Here is a 23,766-nt window from a genome sequence, read left to right on the forward strand (position 1 = left end):
ACAGTCAGTCTTTTTGGATGATCCACAATGCAATACTACAATTAACAATTGACCAGTCTGAGCTAATCCTGAACTGGATTAAGCAATTCAGATCAGGATTTGCTGGTCCTTGAAACCTTGATATGCATCACAGGAGCAGATAACTAAAATTAGAATAAAGAAACTTTCTCTTCTAGCACTGAGAGGTGTGTCCCTAATAGAATGAACAAACCAAACATATAAAATAACCAAAAAAAAAAAACCGATTACAGACCAAAAAAATCTGTAGAATCTTGTTATGAGCAGAAGTATGAAAGCTAGAGGCTATGCTCTTCATATAAGGCATAACAAGAACCGGCAAGATATACTGATAACACTGTAATTATAAGGTTTCTTGCCCTAGCCCAAAGGTCAAGACTGAATCTGGCGTTGAAATGTTCTCCATTTGCAACACATTTGCCAATCTTAACAGAGATCCAAAAGAATGGCAATCAGAAGTATTGATTCCAAACAGATTATAGAGAATCAAATGAAGGACAAAGAGAGAAGATAGTCAAATTCCATTTGAGTTTACTTCTAAATTCATCCTTAGATCTTGATAGGAACCAAAGACCATTTCCAGAAGATGAAAGAGTTAACCAAAGCGAAAGGATGACATCAAAACCTGAACAACTACTAGAAGTACGCTCATGGTTACAGATCATCTCTTATTCTGTCTTACCAATGGTCGTGGTCTGCCTTTAACCTCCACTGGCGGAACACAGATCTTCAAAACAAGAGACAAGCCCATTCCAGGTAATTGTCAAAAAAATTCAAAAGTAAAAACAAAAATAAAAGAACAATTTAATAAGCTCTTTTATCCCCAAGATCTAGATTCAGGTTTGTCCTGCACTAGACTTGCTTGGCCAGATGAAGATAGATAACAAACGTGGTAAAGATCGGGAACCAGACTTGCTCTATTTCTTGCTCAGTTTGCGCAAGGCTGTTCCTTATGGTCTGATAGCCAAATTTGGCAACTTTCCACATCAATATGGTGAGCTGTTTCACAATTAGTGATAAATCCACCAAATCAGAAAGACATGAGATTTTGGGACATAATAAAGTTTACGAAGAATGGTTTCTAAACACCCGTGGTAGGAACCTTTCCTAGATGCCCACTTTACATATTGTCACCTGTAAAGATGATGTGGCTGTTCTGATTGTTGGATAGAGAGGTCATGGTTTGGATTAGGCATGTGTCAGATTTCAGAGCCTAATTCAATCAACTACTCTCCAATGTATTGGCATGCATCCTCATGTATGTCCATGCACTTCTACGGTACTCCCAACCACTACTGTGTACTCTCTCTAGGGCCCATATTTTCAAAGCTCTATTTTTCCATGTGGCAAGCTCCAACACGGCTGAAACTTGACATTTGAGCAGGGACCTAAACGCCTACCCATCCACAAAATTTGGGCCCCATCTGACTGCCATGTGGCAGTTATTGGCATTTAAAGTGGGTGTGTAGGAACCAGGCTCCCTAAAGTTTATGAAAAGTACTTCTAACTTCTCATCACCATAAACAGAGCATATGGACTTCTGGCATAGGAAAACAAGGTACAGTTGCAGCCATGATTACTAATATGTGGTATTTTCCCAGAGAAAAAGAAGACGTAGAGGTGGGGGGGGGGGAAGAGAATAATGTAGTAAATAAGTACAAAAGGACTAAAATATAGTATCTGAAACATATTTCATCAAATAAATGCATCAGTGAAATCTACTAGAGCTCTATCCGTCAATATTTGAAAAACTACCCAGTATTGAATATTTAGGCTTTTGTTTTGAATTTGAACAGACTAAAAATTGATGCTAGAACTGTGATTTAGAACCCTTCGTTGGAGCATAAACCAGTGAACCACTGATCAGGGTCATGAAGAAAATATAAATTTACCATTGATTTTTTTTAAGAAAAAGAAATTATAGCCCTCCAAAACTTCAAATGCTTTTTCTCTTTCCTCAACATATAATTGTATCAAATAAATTATCTAAATAAAATGCATACCCAATTAGAAGGACAAAATTCATGGCTCTATTTTCAAATAAAATGGTTTTGATTTCCTTTAGTTTTAATCAATATTTTTTTGCTTTTAGTGAAAAAAACCTACAAAGACACCAAGAATCATCGTCCAAGGAGGCAAAGATCAAGTGATACTGATAAGAAACAGGATGGCTGGGACCAACCCCTTGTGACTATAAAGTGGATCATCCATTCCATTGATAAGATTACATTGATCCACAGTAGATCATCCAATGCAGTTGGTGGATTGGGCAATCTGGTAACAATCTTGACATTTCCAAATAAACTCTGTTAAATACTTAAATAGTTACAGATTAATCTCTTTACTGCATCTTTTAACATAAATCAAGTAGATCTAAAAACCACTAAGCAAGAAGCTACAGTAGACAAGTCTCTAAGAACCAAAATATTAGGGAACTTACTAGTTTGCGTCAGGTAATAATTCAACAAACACTAACTTTCTCAATGTTTTGGCTTAGATCAAGATATCTACACTAACATTTGCTGATGCTATCTCCTACAATTCTTGTGAGCACACAACTGAACAGAAACAGCATCTGGTTTTCCAAGTGTGAAGACCGAAGCTCTGGTTATGGTGATGTTGTACACCCTTATTGAAATTACATATGTTAAGATCCATTAAACATCATGCAAAAGAAATGGTACAATAGGCACATGCCCATTGTCTGATACTTGAATACATTTCTTGAAAGCTGAGAGATGGAATCACCTAAAGATTCTAAACATTCCGTTTGAGGAGATGTGAAAGAAAATATTTCAGTGAACTAAAAAAAAATATGAGAAGGCATCAAATACCTGTCTGAGAAACTCCGAATGCCAATTAGTCAGGGTATCAAACGATTTCAGAACATTGACATCATAAACCAGAACGCAGCAATCCGCACCTCTATAAAAAGCAACACCGAGACTTTGAAATCTTTCCTGTCCTGCTGTGTCCCAAATCTATCAAAGCAAACGAATAAAGATAGTTCAGAAAAAGAAGACGCAATAACGGTATCTTGAATCAGTAAATAAATCAGATTAATTGCTCCTGAACTAAGAACCCACTTGGAGGGTGACAAGTTTGTCGTCGATCTGAATATCCTTCGTAACAAAATCAGCACCAATTGTCGCTTTATACTGTTGAGTGAACCTTTGATGTACGTATCTAAATAAGCAGTTAAGGCCCCATCTAATCGATTCAGATAATAAAAGTTAAATTTATATTTACAACAGGAAAAAGACCTTCCAGAAACTGTCACTGGTCAAGTGATTACAGCCGATTGAAAGACACGAATTATGAAACCCTAGAATACCTAAGATTTTAAATTGTAAACCTCACCACCTCCATTACTAATTCTTACAAAGACCTCCTAAGCAGCTGATGAAAGAAAGAACAATGTACATATTAAATCCTCAATACCGAAAAATCTTTAAAATAAATCTTAAACAAATACGAACAATCATGAGAATTTATCCGAAAATGACAAAAAACCAAAAAAAAAAAAAAAAAAAAACAAAAGACAAATTCAAGAAAATTGTAGCATTACAAGGGATAATTCCGCATTAATAACAACAAAGTTTCTTTTTCAGAAAGGAAAATTTCTCTGGCGCTAAAGGGGCAAAAAGATTCAAATTCGACGAAAATGGCGAAAAAAGAACAACAAAGAAAACAAGAAAATGGCGGCAAATAGCAATTCGAAAAGAATAAAAGCAAATAAAAGAAGTAAACAAATCAGAGAACGTGTCTTGCAGATCCCATTGTTTCTCCAGGATACTGATTCATTAAAGACGTCTTTCCAACCCTGAAATGCAAAAACCAAAAAAAAAAAGTTAAGGCATTAGAATTTAAAGAAACCAAGAATCAAAAGGAATACCATCGAAACCGAAATCCAAATGTAAAGAAACCGTACCCACTGTCTCCCAGAACAATGACCTTAAGCAAGGTCCGCCTTCGCGCAGACATGGCGAAGAAGCAGAAGAAAAACGGGGAAATCTTCCTTTCGAACGCTACCTGCTCGAAACAATCGAAATTTTGCTTACTTCTTTGACGTTTTTCAATTTCAGAAGTGACGAAAAGGAAAGAAAATTACTGAGAGAGGAGGTTTAGAGGTTCTTCTTCTCTCCAGCAAACTCTCCTACGCCTGAATAACAAAAGGAAACAACGTGCATGCAAGCCAACGAAACTACAAGACACCATGTGACAAACTGTAACAGAGTGAGAGAGAGAGCGAGAGAGGCGCCTTTTAAATATTAAGGCCAAGGCTCCAGAAGAGACTCGTGCATCCCTCACCTTTCGGCGTAATGTCATATATACCCTTCATAGTTTACGAAATGTCTGTTGAATCCTGAGATCTGGGTCGGATCAGAGCTGCCCGTACTAGCCAATTTTCGATTTATTAGGGCGACCTTCAAATGGGTTTGCATATATGGGCTCGAAAAGGCCCAGGAGTTTGCTGGGAGAAAACGAAACTGGTCGGACCAACCCAAGATGATAGTACATGAACCAAACCAATACAAAAATTGGAACAACCAGAAAAGATCAATAAAAGCTAATTTTTATGTGTTTTCTTTATGTATATATGAAAGGCAAAACCGAACCGGTAACAACCGAAAAGCAACATGATAAGAATCTGTTAAGCCAACCCGATAAAAGATTGATCAACACCTCCCTAAGTGATCGGTTGTCAAATCCTAAACCAACCCAATCAAATGGTCGAACTTATTGGGAAAAACCGAACTAAACTGATCTCCTATGGGTTAGCTTTGGATTTTTGGGGGTATTATGGAACCGGCCAAAAACTAGACTCCACTGAACCGGAAAATCAGATCGAAACCAATAAAAAACCAACATCAAATAAATAACAACCCAATAAAAGAAAACCAAAATATCACGAACCCAAATTAGGCTAAAACTGAAACCGAACCTTCCAACCGTTTGACACCACTACTGCAGACTCCCTGTAACCAATAAACTACCCCAATTTGGCTGATTTGAGAAGTACCGCCCATTTGACCCGACCCGATAGCCATCCCTGTTTGGTACATTTGCCAAAATGGCAAGTGGCAAGGGCATATGAATTCTCTGCAAGCAAGCGTCACCACGTGAGTTTAATCCAGGGCAAGTAAAGAAGGGTCCTGGGCCCCCAGATGACCTCACGAAGCCCATGATATCTAACTAACGTGTTCTTTTGCGGATTAATGGGAGCGGATTGGGTTTTTCTAATTGCAAAAAAAGCTTGGCATGTGCTTAAAAACAGTTAGAGATTCTCATTGAAAAAGAGGGGGCAAAAAAAACATTTTTCTTAAGGCCACGGTGGCACGGTGAATGAGAATCCATTTAGGGGTTCGGATGCATGTGGGAGAATATTTTGGGCAATATATTAAAATCTTATACGGGTTTAAGAACCCTAGGTTGATGTGGTGAATCCTTCGGTGAAGGAAAATTTTGTAAAAAAAAGGATCAAGTTTTCCTCCACCCACAGTGAATGGGATCCCATTTATCATGGGACGGAAAAGGGTGGAAAAAGATATCGGAAGAGTATTTTGGAACATACCAAAACCCTAGGATAATGGTGAAGGGTCCTATATGAGGTGGAGGGAAACTTATCCACAAAAAATGGCAAAAGATCAAAATTGATTAGATCGACCAATACAATAAAATAAAATCAATTATTTGAAATGAAACTAGGAAAAATGATAAAAATTGATAAACTTGATAAAATTCAAATTTTTATACTTTATTTTTTATATATATGAAAAGCCTAGATCGAAAAAATAATTGTCCAATAAAATGACTATTAAAAGAAAGGGCATGAGATCGATGTTTGGTTGCACTCTCTACACCAATGTCTGGACCAATGGGGAGGGAGCCTAGGTATCCACCCCGAGGCATTGAAACATGTCATGTGGCCTCACAATAAAAGGGTGTATCCAATGCACAAGTCTCCTACCACTATGGGGTTTGGGGAGGGTCATAATGTATGTAGCCTTACTCCTACTTTCACAAAGAGGTTGTTTCCATATTTGAACCCGTGACCATTTGGTTATAATGGAGCAACCTTATCGTTGCACCAAGGTGTCACAATGAAGTTATAATACTTCATTAAGTCCGGTGAAATTGCAACATTTTTCCAAAATATAATAAAGGGAAAAAGAAGAAGATTGTCATGCTGCAAGGCACTTGGCTCATTCTGAAAGGGTGAAACGATCGTCCTTACACCCATGAAATGAAAAATCCTATCCCTATTGGATGCCCCACAAGTGCATCCCTCTCCCATAATAAAAATATGGGAGAAAATCTCTAAGCAAGCGACATAGAGGAATGCATAGATGAGGTCTGATTAAATAGTATCATATATTGAGGGCAGCCAGGTCATTTCATATGAGGAGAGATACACATATGAGTGCTAGCATACCCTCTACTTCAGCCATGGAATTAAATATGAGTATTGGATTGGCCGTACACTGATGACTCAAGAATCTTTCGAGTCTGGATCAGGTCCCCATGATCTGAACCCTCCATGGGAGTGGGACCCACCGCTGATGTGTAGGACCCACACATCCCATGGAGGGTCCAGATTTGGCCCATGCGTCGACCTGATCCAAACTCGAATATTCTCTAAAATATTTGTCAAGTGCCTATGATTATGGAAAAGCCCCAAAATTCGGCATGATTAGATGATTCATAGATGCAAAACGAGACAAAAAACACCACATTTTGCAAGTGGAGATGATAAGACTGACGATGATGATGGTGATGGGCTACTCTTGTTCACGGACCATGTTAACGTATGGTAAGGCACATAATCAATTTGGCTAAAAAACCACTACTAAATGGGCTTCCTTAAGAGCTCTCTAAGCCCATAAAGAAATCTGCTTAAATGAATTATGACCTTCTATTATTTTTATGGGAATGGGTTCTCTGAGTGACTGGGATTTTCATCCACTGTGCACCACATTTAAGAATTTAACTGCAAAAACATGTCCAATGCACCGCACTTGGAAGGATAAATTTTTGAGTAACGCAAGTGACATAGAAGCGCTTCAATGAGTTGTGACAGAGCGGTTTTGTATACATGAGGGGATCTAGTAATGTCAAGTGAGAGAGAGAGAGAGAGAGAGTACCCTCCTGGTGGCTCCAAAAATTTTCCTTATTTTTATGGGAGAGGATTTTCCATGACGCCAATGGGAGAGAGGGGAACTCTCATAACACACCAATGGTGACAAATGATATGATCCACATGAAATCCATATGTTAGGAAAATTTAAAGAAGAAAAAAAACTCATGTAAGAGGGTGATGGTACACTTGCATCCAAGATTTTAAAATCTCATTTTTATCCGATTTTAAATCTTATGGATTTGGAACACTGTTGGGGACGAGAAACCTCCAGAACTATAAATAATGATCTCACAATCTTTTTTAAACTGTGAGAAATGAGGTGTCTATACCTAAAACAAAAAAATCCTAATTCCAAAGGCAAATGAAGCAAGTTCATGAGCAGTCAAAATTCAAGGATTAAATTTTATTTTTCACCCAAGGTAAAAAGAAAATATCTTTATGATTGAACTCTAAATTCATTATTAATTCCCACCCTCTATTGTTCATGGTCCAAAATACCTTTCTCTGATCCAATCAAAGGGTCATATGGGGCGTATGAAGAGATTCTTTTTTCAATATAGGTGAAGAGAAACTAAGTCCCTTTTTTTTTCATTGCTTATTGGAAAGGAAATTTCATTAACCACCATTTCCCCCTAAAAAAATCTATCCCAATTTGAATTAGGGTTTCAAAATTTATTTTTTTTTTTTTTTTTGATAAAAGACTGCATATATTAAACAAGACTAGAGGTTACATATTGAGACTTGACTAATATATTAATGTGCCATCTTCCCTTTCAATGGTTGGACTTTTGTTCTTGGCATGTCTTGTGGCAGAAATGGGGTATATAGATTTCACTCCTGTCCACACACCGTACTTAGTTCTATTTTTTCCATATCGAACAAAGGATTTGTCTATGTTGATGTGGAGATATTCTCATTTTGGATATGATACCACATATATCTTATTTTGTTATTGATTTTTCCTTTTTCTGTTTTACTCAAATTTGAAATGTGAATAAGGGACCTTGGGATATTCTACCCATAAAATTTGGACCCCAACTAAATTGACGTATAAAAAATATTTTGACCACGCAAGAATGTCTTCCTATGTGAGCTGTGCAAGGTATCAGTAGGAGGTCATATGTTTAAGTCTCTTATCTTCATCGTGTATTTAAGGCACCTCTTTTTCGCTCGTCCCCCTCTGCTTTAACAGTTGTAGTTCAAAGTCTCATGTAACATTATTAAGGGTGTCAAAATTAAACTGAAATCATTTACTGAAATCGAACTGAACCATTCAAACCAAAACTTTGAAATCGTTTAATACATGGTTCGGTTATGATTTCAAACTTGAGGCCATTTATTTGAATGGTTTAAACTAAATCGGACCGTTTAACACTCTTAAATGTATATAAAATGTACCAAAATCAAATATAAATCCGTTTATCAAAATCGATCTGAATAGTGTAAAAGCGTTTAATAAATGGTTTTAAAATTGAGACCGTTTAATTAAACGATTTACACTGAACCGAATCATTTAACACCCTTAAATATTATAAGGTAGATTGTTAAAAAAAACCCAACCATTTAATCAATTGCATGACCAACACTAAAGGGATAACATCATGATTTTTTTTTTCAGTTCAGAGTATGAGAACTATCTTTTGCTGGCACCAAGTAACAAGTCCATCATAGATTACTTAGAGATGAAGCAATTGAAATGTCACTCTCTAGCAATAGCACCTGAGAAAAACAAGTTAAATAAAGAAAGAAGAAAAACAATTAAGCTGAAACTTAGAAGGTACAAGCCAGTCATTCCCACTAAATTCCAATGCCAAGACTTCCAACAATTATCACAACCCCTTCACATTAATTCTTAACTAGTATAGTGTGTCAATCCTTGAATGCTATGGGTCTTGTCAAATTGTCAAACTTATTGTCTCATAAAATTTAATCTAGAACCCTAGTTTGATTACTAATTAGAAGTAAAAAGGCATGCCCAAGCTTGATTGACTTGTTTAATGATGATTATTGGAAAAAAAACTAGTTTGCTTCAAACTACTCCAATTACCTACTTTTCTCTTCCTAATCTCATCCATCTATCATGCTTAAGTCAATCAAGGACTTGGCTCATGTCCAGCACTCTGCCCGGGCTGCACATGCAACGTCGGATAGAGTGAAGCATGAAAAGACCATCTCACCCCTGCCTAAGCTCCTTACCCAAGCAGGAGTGAGGTGGTCTTTTCACGCCTCACTTTGTCCGATGATGTACATCCTCACTCTATCCAACGCTGTACATGTAGTCCAGGTAGGATACTTGACATGATCTTTTTGGGCAGAAGAAGCCTTCATGATCCACATATATAGAATGATGATGCCATTGATGACGAATTGAAACTCAAACAGTCCAAGAATTTCAGGGTCTGACCTCTATTTCAAACTGTCCAAAACAGACCCAGTGTATCATTGTCCAATGAAATCCTTTTGTGGACCTTTAGAACCAGATCGGGTATGAACCAAATTGGATCCAACTCAAGCCGTGGACTAAATGGAATAACACCAAAAAGAAAAAGAACAGGCTTGGGTCTTTATTTTGGTTACATCAAGAAAACTCTGTCCTCTCTATAGACAATTAAATGCTTGACTTGAACTGAGAAAGGGTTATAAAAGGTCAGAAATATTTTCTTCAACCAAACCCCAGTTTCAAAGTTTAAAACAAACAAAGAAAAATCTTATTTTAATTCACAGAAAAAAATTTTCAATTTCCTCCTTTACATGGAAACAAAGGGACCATAATAAGGAAAAAAAAATTTCTGAGGAAGGTCAATGTCAACAAGTGAAGAAGCTTCTTCCCTGGTTAATGACTTCATTCTATCTGGAATGCACTTAATTAAAAAAAAAATTAAGAATAATAAAAGAGGGTTTACATGGATTAAGCCAATCTCTTGAACTCTTAAGCATTTCCTTGCAGCTTCTTTAATCATAATTACCAGTTTCAACATGACATGACATGAAAGGAAAGTGATCATGCAGGACCTTTTTGAGACCTTCCATGCTATTGCTATTGAAAAATAAGGGAAAATGTATTCTGTACCAGGGGCATAGGCACATATGGGAGTGGGCGATAGTGCCCTCCCCTTCTCCCTCCCCCCCTACCCCCTTGCAGCTTCTTTAATCATAATTACCAGTTTCAACATGACATGACATGAAAGGAAAGTGATCATGCAGGACCTTTTTGAGACCTTCCATGCTATTGCTATTGAAAAATAAGGGAGAATGTTTTCTGTACCAGGGGCATAGGCACATATGGGAGTGGGCGATAATGCCCTCCCCCCTCTCCCCCCCCGCGTAAATGGCAGGTCTATGTGTATAGGCCACAGACTGCGCTGCGGCATAATGAATCATCCCAAAAATAATTGTATATCTGATGAGGTCAAGTCTACCAATGGGTCAACTGGAATCTAGTAGCTGTCTAGCTTTAATTCTAGCTTTCTGATATAAAGACTTTTGGGTTAAGCTTATGATGCTTCCAAGCAGAAAGGAGAAATTAAGGACTAAAGGGGAACATCATTGTTGGAGGTGGTGAATGCATAACTGAGAGGCAAGTAAAGTCAGCCGCCGCCCCCCCTCTCACATGATGAAGCACAAAGAAGAATATTTGTGGATGTGAGGTGTGTGTTTTTATGGTGTGGTATCCCTACCACTAGACAATACGGATGGCAGTACTGGACCTAAATCCATGCATGGATTTGATTCAAGGTGGCTGTGGAATTTTTATCCTCTTCTTCTTTTACTGTACGGTGCAATACTGCATCATGCGGTACTGCAGAGGCCATGTGGTACAACGGATCCCACATGATGCACATGGCCTTTGTAGCCACCGCACGATGCAGATAACGATTCATGGCTGTGAAGGTACTCGTCATGACCTAAAACGTGAACTTAAAACGATGCAGAAAAAAACTGAAATTGCAAACAAACAATCGCACAATATAAACAAATCATACGATGCATGCAAGATTACATACCTCCACAATGAGGTGAAAATTGCTTCACTATCAATGGAGAATAGGGTCACACAACTCTTAAATCGATTATAGAGAAAGAACCCTCACTACAAATATATAGTGAAACCCTATACAAGTGATTTACCGATATACCCATAAAAAAATTCTGGGGGGATACTGCCCCCAAAACCCCCATATGGACATGTCAGTTCGTCACAACTCCAATAACGAAGATTAATGCGCAAATTGGATCGATCCTTCGGCACCTACAACCTCTTAACACCCGATTCCTTTAGCCGTGGTGGGCTCTTAACAATCCTTCAAAATCAGCCCACTAATGCAAGTGATGAAATACAAGACACAAGACATTGTACACTTAACATCAGATATGGCTGATTCGATATCGATTGCTATACTCATGCTTAAATATCCACCACATGTCAGAACGAAATTTTAAATGTTCCTTTCCTACATACCAAGTTTCATGTCAAATGGTAAAATAAAGCTTTGAAAAAATTTAGAACTATGAGAACAATGTTTTAAGAATAAGGGTTTTTCTAGGGTTAGGGCACATTTTGACCGATTCCTGACCAATTAGGATTTTGATTCCATTCTTTTAAATCCTATATGGGAGGATATATGGATCCCTAGCCGCAATTGCTGAAAGACATGTATAGCTAATCCAAATATAGAGACCTATCTATTTAGGATCCGACTCCTCTACTTCCGCCTGTCTGGTACTGCCGTGTGCTCCCAAACACAAGCGCGGCAGAAAGTACCGCCTTACCCCTGCTCGGACAAGACACTCGGGCAGAGGTAAGGCAGTATATTCCGCTATGGTTGTGTGTAGGGCGCACACGATAATAGGGGCAGGCGAAAGTAGAGGAGTCCAATTGATCTATTTAACGATCAGAATTATCATATCATTTAATCACGTGCTGGTTTGAATAATGGATCATTGAGATAAATTTATTTGGAAGGGGCTAGTGTAAATTGAATGAAGTTAGAAATTAATAAACCAAAAGTGGAACCAAGACTCAGTTTTCTAACCAGTAATTTAGCTTTCCTGTCCATATTACATTACAAAAGTCATGAACAAATGAGTACTGAACTTGAAATATTGACGCGGCTCTCGAGAGACTCTTTTGATCACCAAGGATTTTCATTCTTTTATTCATTTAGGTCAAGTTTGTAAGGGTATTTATGTAATATCCCTTCATATGTTCTAATATAATCCTACTTATGTTAATGTCCAGGCTGTGAGGGGCAATCTAGTAATTAGTCCATCTGACCTAAACCCTAGTTTTTTTATATATACTAGCTGGAGGCAGCAGTTTGGATATTCCAAACTAGATACTCAGGGTGTAATGCTTTAAGCAACCTTGTGCTTAAACCCTAACCCTAACAAAGTTCAAGGTCACAACTTGCATACCTTGACTTGACTTGGCAAAGCACTTATTATACATAATTATAAACTTGAAAATGAAAAGAAAATACAATTTTTTTTTTAAAAGAAAAAAAATTTTTAAAAGTCCTTTTATGGATTCAAGCACCATGATTCGATGATATATATATGACACCCCTAGTTTACTGTATCCTTCTGTCATGCACCATGATTCGATGATATCATATGGTCTTGATCATTGTTTGTAAATTTTTTTAAGTAAGATGTGTATGATCCGGTCCTTCACTTGCAATTTCTTCATCTTTTTCTTCTTCATTCTAATCCTCTTTTGCTATGATCTGTAACATTCTAAGGAAGCCCGGTTTTGGTCGGGTTGAATTGATTTCGATTTAGGAATGAGAGACCAAAATCAAACTATTAAGAAACTTTGGTTTTTAATTGGTTTTGTTTTGGTTTATTTCGATTTTTTTGATATCAGGTTAATACCGAATTGTTTTCAAGCTTGAACTGCAATGCAATCTTACATTCGTTACTTGTAGTGAGAAAACATTCGTTAATAACACTTTAAATCTTCTTCCCCAAGTCAAACAAGTAAACAACCATGAAGAAGAAAAATTTATTAATTTGATGTGATCATGTAATCAGAACAACGAAGAATAAATTGTAAAATGAAGATAACTAGTATTGAAATCAATGAAAAAATGTAGATTATGGTGAAATCATTGTTACAAATAAAATCATTGTTTATCACTATAAAGGAAAGATTACTAATATTGAGATCAATGGATAACTATTTAATCAGAAGATAACTAGTGTTGAAATCACAAAACGAATTCTCCTATCAAATTATTTATTTAATAATCCAACTAAAATTGTAAATCTAAAATGAAGATCAATGGAAGTATTGTTACAAATCAATCTCCTTATTCATAACTTCATATTCATTGATTTGTAACGTACAACTCCCCTGGTAATCAGAAATCTTCTCACTAACATTGAAATTAATAGATAATAAATGCATCCATTCATAGCTTCATACCTGATGATTTTTTTTATCGGTTTCATTCGATTCGATTTTCAATCTAGATATGGGTCGATTTGGTATGATCCAATTTTTTTAACCGATCCCATCATACCATCGATTCTTTTTTCGATCAGTTTTACCGGTTTGGGCTAGGTTTTGACACCCATAATTAGGTAAACTTTTCATTGTTCCTTCGGATTAGGTTCATCTATCTGAAGTACCAAAAAATACTATCATTGGGCCAATAATAACCCAAGTATGAGATCAATCATACTCCTGCGCTACACCGAGTAATTTAACCGCAGAAGACGGTAATCGCATCCACGGTCCCCACCCACCATAAAGGTTCACGCACCAAGACCAATCTGCGAAGTCGGCTACGGCATAGGTCGTAAAGTGGTCCCCATCTCTCATAAAAGACAAAATATCAAACGTAATCATGATGACGTCATAATTTATACACGTGTCACAATCAGGGACCTTCTGAAATCCCCACCAGGAAAGTATCCGCGAAGGCTCGAAGTCATGGATAAAGATGGTATTAAATTAAAGTGGCTTCAAAGTAAATCCCTAATAAAAGGGTATCAAAAAAATTCAAACCAACCAACGTCGACTCCATTGAAAACACAGAAGACTCATCCCCAAGAACTCAAACCTAAAAATCTACCATGGCCAGCCCTAGTTTCCCAGCTAAGGACTTCCTTGGACACCCTAATCCTTACAATAATTACGATCATCCACTAATGTCTCCTCCGGTACCGTCAACCGGTTTCGATTTTTCCGATTATCTGGTTACTGAAGCTGGTTCAGAGGAAGATTCATCAACTGCCAACAACATCGGCGGCGCCACCGCTGGGTTTCACTTTCAGAATCCAATTCTCCCGGAAAACTTTAGTTTTCATTCGATCGGAAACAGTGGAAATGTAACCGCAAGTAGTAGTGACCTGCAAATGATAGCTACCCAGTAACTTACCATTACACTTAGTGATTACTTATATTGTTAATAATTAAATACAGATTTCATTACAGTTTTGATTAATGGGTATCCCTAATTTTATGTTTTTTTTTGCAGAACATGTAAGAGTGGAGTGAAGAGAATTAAAGAGGAGATGGATTTCAGGATTGCATTTAGAACGAAATCTGAGCTTGAAATCATGGATGATGGATTCAGATGGAGGAAGTATGGGAAGAAATCAGTTAAGAGCAGTCCAAACCCAAGGTAATTAATTAAACAAGAAGTTCTAATTAAACTCATTTAACTGTCTTGTCATGTCTATAGTGGATTATTATTATTAAATTGATTTCTATATCACATGCAGCAATTATATATTTGAGTTATTAATTTGGAGAATTTGACACCACAAATGATGATCTAGCTGAGATAAAACTTTGCTTTCCTTTTTGGCTTTTTCATGGACTGCTAGCTAGTGGTGCACTAGGGTTTAAACTTGGGAGGGACCAATCCATGCATTTATCTGTTACTCACTTACAACAAAGATCTCCCATGGATGCTGACCCTATAGAGAGAATCTCCATTAGCTCTAACTAGGGATGTAAATGGATAACCGAAATCCGAATCCGAATCTGCATCCGTGTCCGTTTAGGGGCATCCGTATTCGTTTAGAGATATCCGGGAAATAATCCGAATACTCCGATTAAAATCCGTCCGAAAAAAAATCCGAATACTTAATAATAAAAAATTAAATAAATAATGATTCTGACGGTTTTTGAAGATTCAATAGGTTCTAGAATATGATGAAAAGAGAATCATGATCTAAGAGATATGGATTGAGAGTGAATTGTATCCACTAGGGGGAGGAAGGTCCGAGTTACACAAGGCAGAGATGTAAACGGATGGTCAAAAATCCGAATACGATCCGCATCCGAATCCGTTTAGAGGTATCCGAATTCGGTCAGGGAATATCCGACTCCGATCACATCCGATCCGTATCCGATCCGAATCCGATCCGTTTACATCCCTAGCTCTAACCTGCAAATATAGGTTTGGTGGGTCACTCTAGTAGCTACCTTGAATGGAGTTGCAGGAGGCTCAATTTGTCTTTCCCCACTAAAAGTGTAATTAAAAAAGGTAAAAAGACTAGGTAACTTTCTTCTTTAGAACAAGACGATGATGAGAACCTCAAAGGTGGTTTGTTTCTGCTTTTAGATATATATGACATTTTAGTACTGTGGGTGAAACAGGAATTACTACAAGTGCACAAATGGAGGATGCCAAGTGAAGAAGAGAGTGGAGAGGGATAGAGATGATTCAAGCTATGTGATAACTAGCTACGAGGGTATCCACAATCATGAAAGCCCTTGTGTGGTTTATTATGAACAAATTCCTCTCATGGTTCCTAGTGGCTGGACCTTGCAGGCTTCACATTCATCTTCTTGAAGAAATAATTGGCTCTGATTGCTGAGTGTAAGTGAAGGGAAGTGAAAATATTTTTAAAAATAAAATAAAACTAGTGCAATAATGATTGTGTAACTACCTTAAATTCTTAATAAATATAGTAACTTTCAAATGAAATCTTTATTTTCGTTCTTAAAATCAAGGAATCTGGTTACAAAATAGAGTTAAATTTAATAACGAGATTTGAAATATTTTGAAGTTAGTTACACAATTATTTTAGGTAATGATTATAACATTTACACTATAGCTATAACATTTTCACTATAGTTTTGTTTTGATTTCACTTCCTTCCTTTTATTTCCCTTGTAACCAGATGGAGCTATCATGTGTTTGTGGGACTGAGCCACCACCATTAACATCTTATCTATGGAACCAGGGATTATGTAAAGTAATGAAACACACCATCTATATGGTCAGTGTGGTGCATCTCTCTCTCTCTCTCTCCATTGTGGGTTGGAATGGAAATTTAATTGACATTCTACAATAAATTATGCTCATACTGTCTACATGATTTGTTTAGCAATTTGCTCTCTCTCTCTCTCTCTCTCTCTCTCTCCTCTTGCATGGGCACATGCTTGTGCTTACACAACTGTAATTATCAAGCAGGCTCTAGTTTATATATTGTTATGCAAATTAGAGGTATTCTTAGTAATAGATTTCGATTGTGATAGGTGATTTTGGTGCTAATTAAGTCCAATAAGGAGCACTACTCTAGAGATGAAGACTTCCCTTCTTTCTTTCAATGGGATATCCAACAACCCTATACGAAGTTTCAGGACCAAAATTCAATCTTATACCCTCAAAAGTATTTGTATTTTTATCTTGGGAAGCAGTTTTCTGTCTAGGAGTGTGGTCTACGCCAACACTCCCATGAGTCTATCTCTCTCCTCCCCATATGAAAAGACACCTCTGCCCCCTTGTTATTAACCAAAATGGATGGTTAAATAATTGTGTATCTCTCTCCTCCTCAAAACAAGGGGGCAGAGGTGTCTTTTCATATGGAGAGGAGATAGATATATAGACTCATGTGGTTACTGTTTTCTTTCTTACAGGTCTATCAGAAGGTTTTCATCTCCTTTCTGCAAATATTTTGCCTCATCACTCTCTCTCTCTCTCTCTCTCTCTATTTCACACACACAAATAGTCACTAATTTTACAATGAATATTTCTTTGAATTTTGATGAAGTGTTATGTCTATTTCACAGAAGGTCGTGCTTGGCGCGTTGGTCAAGTGTTCACTTGCTGAACGCTTGGTCACGGGTTCAAGTCTTGGAAACAGGGGTAAGGTTGCGTACATTTGACCCTCCCCAGACCCTGCTAAATGCGGGAGCCTTGTGCATACGGTACGGCCTTTGTATAAATATATAGACTCATGGGAGTACTAGCGTAGGCCACACTCCCCGAGAGAGAACTTTCTTCTTTATTATCTTTTATACTTTTAGCCATCCATTTTTTTTTTCAAACTTTAAGAAACTTCAATTTTCTTTTAATAGAAACTTGACATGTAAGGAGCAAACCTAAGGGTCTACCCATCTGACTCATAAGTCATAAGATAACAGAAAGTACAAATAAGACCTACTGAAAGTTCGAATAGATCTCCACACCCAATCAGGAACGGATTTTAACCTTCTCCAAAAAAAAAACTAAAATCTGCTAAATTATGATTAAGTTTGTTCCACTGCAACAGGAAATAGTAGCTGAGAAAGGGAAATAATCTCCATTCCTTCCTTCAATATATATCCATTTCATAGGATCAATAGCAATGCCAAAAAAGTCACGATTCCTACTATTGTACCATCATCTCTGTCAGACCTGTAGGGTTCTTGGTGCTCTGGCCTGGGTCATCACTTGTCATCCTTTACAAGTTTTTGAGTATTATGAGACATACTTACATCCACTTGCATGATAAAGACTTGAAAATAAATATTGAGTATTAATATGTGGACTTGAATGATTTAGCTAGCTTGGATACTGTTGTTTGGTCAAGCTCGAGCTGGTATTGGCTTGGGCTAAGGCTACACTTGCCTGCCTCCACAGATCTCTTGCTCAATGCCCACCATTCCATCATTTACAAAAGGCAAATCAAACAACTAAAAGCCTAAAGGGGAAGTCTTAAATGTTTAAAATAAGGGAAGATTCAAAATGCACTTTATGTCAATTCAGTGTTTTTTGGAGAGACTTGTGGGGGTGGGGAACTTGTGAGGGTGGGATCCTTATGTTGTGGGTTGGGTTGACCAAAAAAAAAAGAAAGGAAAAGAAATAATGGAAAATATATTTTGTAGTCGAGTGGGATCTAGTGGGAGAGAGAGGATATGGACATGGAGTGAGATTCCATGAAAAATAAAGGAAATAGGAAAATGAGAGAGATAGACTCAAAAATAACTTTTTCCCCAATAGTGCCAAAGTCCTACAAATTTTGGTAGGACTTTGAAAGTGAATGGGGTAGGAAAAAGAGGGTGTCACCTCACCAGATAAGAATAAATGCATTTAATAAGCTTATCTGGAAGTTTTCCATCCCATATATCCAAACACACACATCTTTGGTATTTTGTGGGGAAATAGTACATTTTTCCCATCCATTTTTTCCTATTCCACTTGTATTCGGCAAACAAACGGGCCCTTAATGTCTCAGTAATGTCTTCCTACCTCTATAAATAGAGGGGACGACTAGCCTTTTGAGTATCATGTTCCTCTTGATGAGCCATCCATGCGTATGTGTTGCAACTTTATTTTTTTTTGTTTTTTTATTTTTACAAGTCATACTTGTAAGTGTTCGCTTTTTAGTTTGGAACACTCCTCTTTAGTATTTGAAGAGGTCTAGTAATCATGTGCATGATTACTGGGGGAGTTAGTAAATTGTTTTATCTCAAAGGCTGATTTGCAACACTCTCGATTGCACCATAGGGGGCATTAACGGTCCTAAAGAGAGTGTCAAGTGACACAACTCAGCCCGTCAGAATTTCTAATATAATTTTAATTTTTGTTACAAGTTTTTGAAAAAAGGTCAATGCAAGTGATGGTTTGAAGGCTTTGTTATCGTAAAAGCAAATTTTTATTCAATTAAGTTTGACCTCTAATATTATGACATATATTTCTTATAATTTTTTAAGACCATAAACTTAGTTTAGTGAGAGACTAAAATCTTGGATATGACTAGTGATTTTGTACCAGCGATGGAAAATTTAAGGATTATTTCTGATCTTGATGGCGTTAAGCATTTGATGGTTCAAATAAAAAAAATTGGTAAAATACGTGACATATGGGGTTCAAGGTTTTTACCATTACAGACAATCAAATTGGTTTTAACCAACTAGATTTTTTTTTTTTTTTTCCAGATTTGAGATTGTTGCAATTGTTGAAAGGCTTTTGCCGTTAACATGTCTTCTTTTAATCGTCTAAAAGGTTCGTCGTTGAACAAAGGGCCAAGGCCCATTTATTAGGAAAATTATCGTCTCCATTTATCTGTCCCTCCATTCCTCTATTACATCTAATAGGGGGGAGTGGACCCTACCCGGGCAGTGTGTTCGGGAGGGGGGGTAGGGTGATCATTTCCACCCCCTATGAGATGTAATGGAGAAAATGGAAGGCCAGATAAATAGAGACGATAAAGATCCCATTTGTTAATACAATGATTTATTTGAAAATCATTTGATCACAGATTTCAAAAAATCAATGTAAGTTCATAGTTGCTGGATCATGTTATAATTGTCCTAAGCTTTTGGGCTTTGGTGGATCAACACATCTGTAAGGAGGTCTTTTCTCATAGAGTGATTTCCTATCCATTTATTGCTTTATGAATTGAGATTTTCTCCACAGCCCAAGCTATGGATCTAGACATTATTTTCTAACACCTATTGTTATAACTTTAGTGTTTAGACTTTAGAGTGATTTCTTATCTTTATGTTGTTGAGCATGGAAAAGTTTGTTGGCTCCAGAGTAGGAGAAATGTTTAAACCCATAAACCTTATACCTACTGTACGGTTTTTTCAATGGATTTTTCTAGTCCTAATTTGTGCGATCAATGTCATTGAATTCGTTAATTGAAAGATCAATCATTTTCTTTAGGGAAAATGTTTTTTGTGCCGCAGCGCAGCTTGTGCCGAGGTACATGGGTAGCCTGTGCAGGGGGACAGGGTGGTCATTGCACCCACCCCCATGTGCTTGGGTGTAGGCTGCGCTGCGGCACAGAGAAGAGCGTCCCTTTTTTTTATTAGACATACCATTTAATTTTGAAACAAACTTGAATCATTGATATGACAGACCGTAATGGTTGACTTTGACTCCTAATGTGGTGATTGTTTGACGAAAATGCTCTAATGATTGTGTAAGTTTAATCGGTCAAAACTTAAACAAACATTATTCTAAGTTTTATATATAATTGAAGTTCTGTCTATTTAAAGAAAAGTTATCTAGACTTGGGGAACACCAGGGGTATGGGATGTGATCAATCTTTGTCTTACAAAAATGAACAGTAGTCAAAGATTTAAATTCTAAATTTGTTTGCAACCCATTTGGAATTGAATTTACTCACATGAATTTGTTCCATAGCATTTTGTGGTGCTAGGGCTTATGGCATAGATGATGTATCCATAATAGGTTGTTATGATATTTAAAATGTACTATGAATTACAGGTTTATATTTTTGTGATCACTTGACTGATGCTTGAAAGATATTGTGATTCTTATTGGATGTCTAATTCAAATGAAACATTGGCTACTAATGGTTATATATTCTCTCTTTAAGTGGCGAGACAATTTCATGAAAATCGATTAAACAAATATGTGGGACTGGTTCCACTTCCATCATGGAATGATTAATTTCCGATAGGACTGGATCAGCCAACAAATCCTACCATTGACACTTTTTTTTTATTTATTTATTGCAATGTTGAGGCTGGCTTGATCAGATCCATACTGTTGCATATAAAATATTGAAGTTAACGACTAACTTTAATTGGTAAGGACTTGCACTCGTGGTAGCTTGATCTCGAGGTTGAATCCTGGCCCCTTCATCCTAATAATTATCACCTCCAATTCGTGGGTACTTCCAATTCTTTCAATTCCTCTAATAGGGGGAATGGACCGGAAAATTATCATCTCCATTTATCTGTCCCTCCATTTCCTCCATTACATCTAATAGGGGGGAAGTGGATCCCATCCGGGCGGTGTGTTCGGGCAGGGGGTAGGGTGATCATTTTCGCTCACCTATGAGATGTAATGGAGGAAATGAAGGGTCAGATAAATGGAGACGATAAAGATCCGGGGTGAACCCCACTTTGGACAGTGTTTTTGGGCAAGGGGTAGGATGGTCATTTCTGCCTCCATGTGAGGAATTGAAAGAATTGGAGGGGACAACGAATTGGAGAGGATAACGATTCCCTTCACCCTTGGTCCAAACATCCCTCCTTTAAGTAGCATGTGCTTACTTCCTTCTCCCTTGCGTAGTATTCGCTCCGACACCCTCTTCCTTGGTCGTCTATGGGTTATAGAAGCAAAGCAATTTCGTTAAAAAAAATTGGTGAATGCCATCCAGTTGTGTAGCGCACACCGCCACTATACTCTGACACCCTGGAAATGACTAGGGTTGCGGCTATCATTTTGCATGCCTCTATGTCAGGACGTAAGGGTGGTGATGTCTGGCGTGACCGGGTGGCGTTCTTTCTCCCAAAAAAGTTTTAAAAAAAATAGAGGGTTAGGTTTTATCTACGACCGTGCATAGTGAACGGATGTGTTTTCAACCATTGAATGAGTATGACCGCATACAATAAATGAAATATTTTGGGAGGTATGATCGTATATTTTGGGAGAAGGTTCCCTACATTGCCTAAGTACAGCTTTGGATGAATAAATGAACCTGTTTTAGAATCTAACAAAAGGAATAGGGGCTTTTATGAAATATCATCCCCTCACAAGATCATTGATATGTGGGGGATGTGTAATTTCATTTTTGAGCTAGCGTTGTACAAAATCTTTTCTCTATTATCTTTTTAGATGGACTTTGCATTCCCATACGTGAAACCCATTTCATCAAGTCGAACTTGAATAGTTGCATTATTTTATTTTATTTTTTGGCCAAATTTGATGGAGAATTAGACACGACTAGACCTTAAACCTTAAGAAGCTACGGGTTTAATGAAAATACTTGAATAGTTGAGGAAAGAGAGAAAAAAGGGTTTGTTAGAAACTTAAGAAATCTTCCACCCAAGGTTTAAAAACTTGGATTCAGTCCATCAGCCTCTATCAATTTCTATACGAATCGTCTGAAATTGGCTGAAATAATTGGCCGAACCCTAAAAATTGGAATCAGGAAAAAAGAAACAAAGATTTCTATGGATTTACAACTTTTTAGAGTTTTTTAATTATTCATAATATTTGTAGGTCTTGTTAAAATTCCATAAATTTTTATTATTTCACTAAGTAAAAAGAAGGGAAAATGACCAAAATGAAGATCAATAATCATTCATAGTTGATTCCAAATAAATTGCAATAATTGATAGATTCCACTCATTTTTATCCGATTTTCTGAAATCATACTTCCACCTAGGGATGTAAACATATCGAATTTGAATACAATAATTTTCATATGCACATCCGATTAATTTTCAAATATGGATTCCCCTAAATTGAGACGAAAGTCATTTACATCCTTAATGGATCGAGATTGAAGAGTTGAATCGTGAATCTAGAAAAAGTGACATTATGATCTCAATGTTTGCATCAACAGAAAACTAGAGAAGATAAGGAGAAGGTGAATGGTTGAATCCACTATCCCACAAGGGTTGATATTATAAAGGGTCATATATATAAAATCATATGTATATATATTGGCCAAATGTTCCCTGTGTTAGAGGTGTAGGCTGCGCCCAAATACATGAGGGTGGACGAAATGATCATCCTGCCCCCTAAATACCCACGGACTCTGCTGTGGCACAGAGAACATCATCCAATATATATTTTAATAGTTTCATATTCGATCACGGAATTGATAAAATATTTCTACAAAAAAAAAATGGGAAATTTACACATACCACCCTTGAGGTTTGACGAAAGGATATTTTCACCCCCCATTTTTGGAAAATTCTGCGTACCCCCCTAAGGTTTGCAAACGATAATAAATAAACCCATTCCGTCAGTTCATGATTAACACTATTAAAAATTAGACTTGAATTGACGAAATTTCTCTTCTAAGAAGAACAAAAAAAAAAAAAAAAAAAAAAGAGATGAGTGAACAAAATTAGCCTTACAAAAGGGCAAAAAAAAAACCTGCAACTCATAAAGGTTTTTCTTAAACAATATCCAACGGTGAATAGGTTGATTCGGATATGAATTGGCTGCGAAAGGTTTCGATTCTGACCAATTCAATATGACTGATTCACACCTCAAAACCCTAGAAATTCCTTTTTTTTGGATAACCACCACAATAGAGCCTCTTCTACTGAAGATAGCAGTAATACTTCGGCTGAGATCGAGTTTGATGAGCAGATAAAACATCCCCATCCCATTGAAGAAACCCTAGTTGGAAGTGACAATGCGGCTGCTACTGCTGTGATTCCAAAGCTATTTGATAGCATTTGAGCTCTGAAACTAGCTTACATTCAACTCCAGGAGTCTCACATTCCCTTAAACCCTGAAAAAATCGAAGTCGCTGATGACCTTCTTGTGTCCCAGCTCAAAGTCGTTTCTGACATCAAGCGTACCTACAAAGAGAAGCAGATCACCAAACCCAACTGTGTTTCCTCCTCTGGTAGTTCTCTTATGCTTGCAGAGATCCAAGATCAT

The 23,766-nt window shown here is 37.1% G+C and overlaps 2 protein-coding genes across 2 annotated transcripts in view; one reads left to right on the top strand and one right to left on the bottom strand.

Moving 5' to 3' along the window:
• The window catches only part of LOC122641125 (ras-related protein Rab7-like), a 7,951-nt gene extending 3,821 nt beyond the window's left edge, over positions 1-4,130 (bottom strand). Inside the window, exons 1-4 of the mRNA XM_043834453.1 lie at positions 3,950-4,130; positions 3,815-3,841; positions 3,105-3,204; positions 2,853-2,999 (exon numbers count right to left, since the gene is read on the bottom strand). Of these exons, the coding sequence (XP_043690388.1) occupies positions 2,853-2,999; positions 3,105-3,204; positions 3,815-3,841; positions 3,950-4,002 (327 nt within the window). The 5' untranslated portion in view covers positions 4,003-4,130. The remainder of the gene's footprint in view (positions 1-2,852; positions 3,000-3,104; positions 3,205-3,814; positions 3,842-3,949) is intronic.
• Positions 4,131-14,206: 10,076 nt separating this feature from the next.
• On the top strand, positions 14,207-15,970 carry LOC122648065 (probable WRKY transcription factor 45). The gene is made up of 3 exons (XM_043841335.1): positions 14,207-14,535; positions 14,644-14,790; positions 15,774-15,970. The coding sequence occupies exons 1-3, from the start codon at positions 14,240-14,242 to the stop codon at positions 15,967-15,969; spliced, it is 639 nt and encodes a 212-aa protein (XP_043697270.1). The 5' UTR covers positions 14,207-14,239; the 3' UTR covers position 15,970.
• The last annotated feature ends 7,796 nt before the right edge of the window (positions 15,971-23,766 follow it).

Source organism: Telopea speciosissima, chromosome 1, assembly GCF_018873765.1.
Source record: "Telopea speciosissima isolate NSW1024214 ecotype Mountain lineage chromosome 1, Tspe_v1, whole genome shotgun sequence".
NCBI lineage: Eukaryota > Viridiplantae > Streptophyta > Magnoliopsida > Proteales > Proteaceae > Telopea > Telopea speciosissima.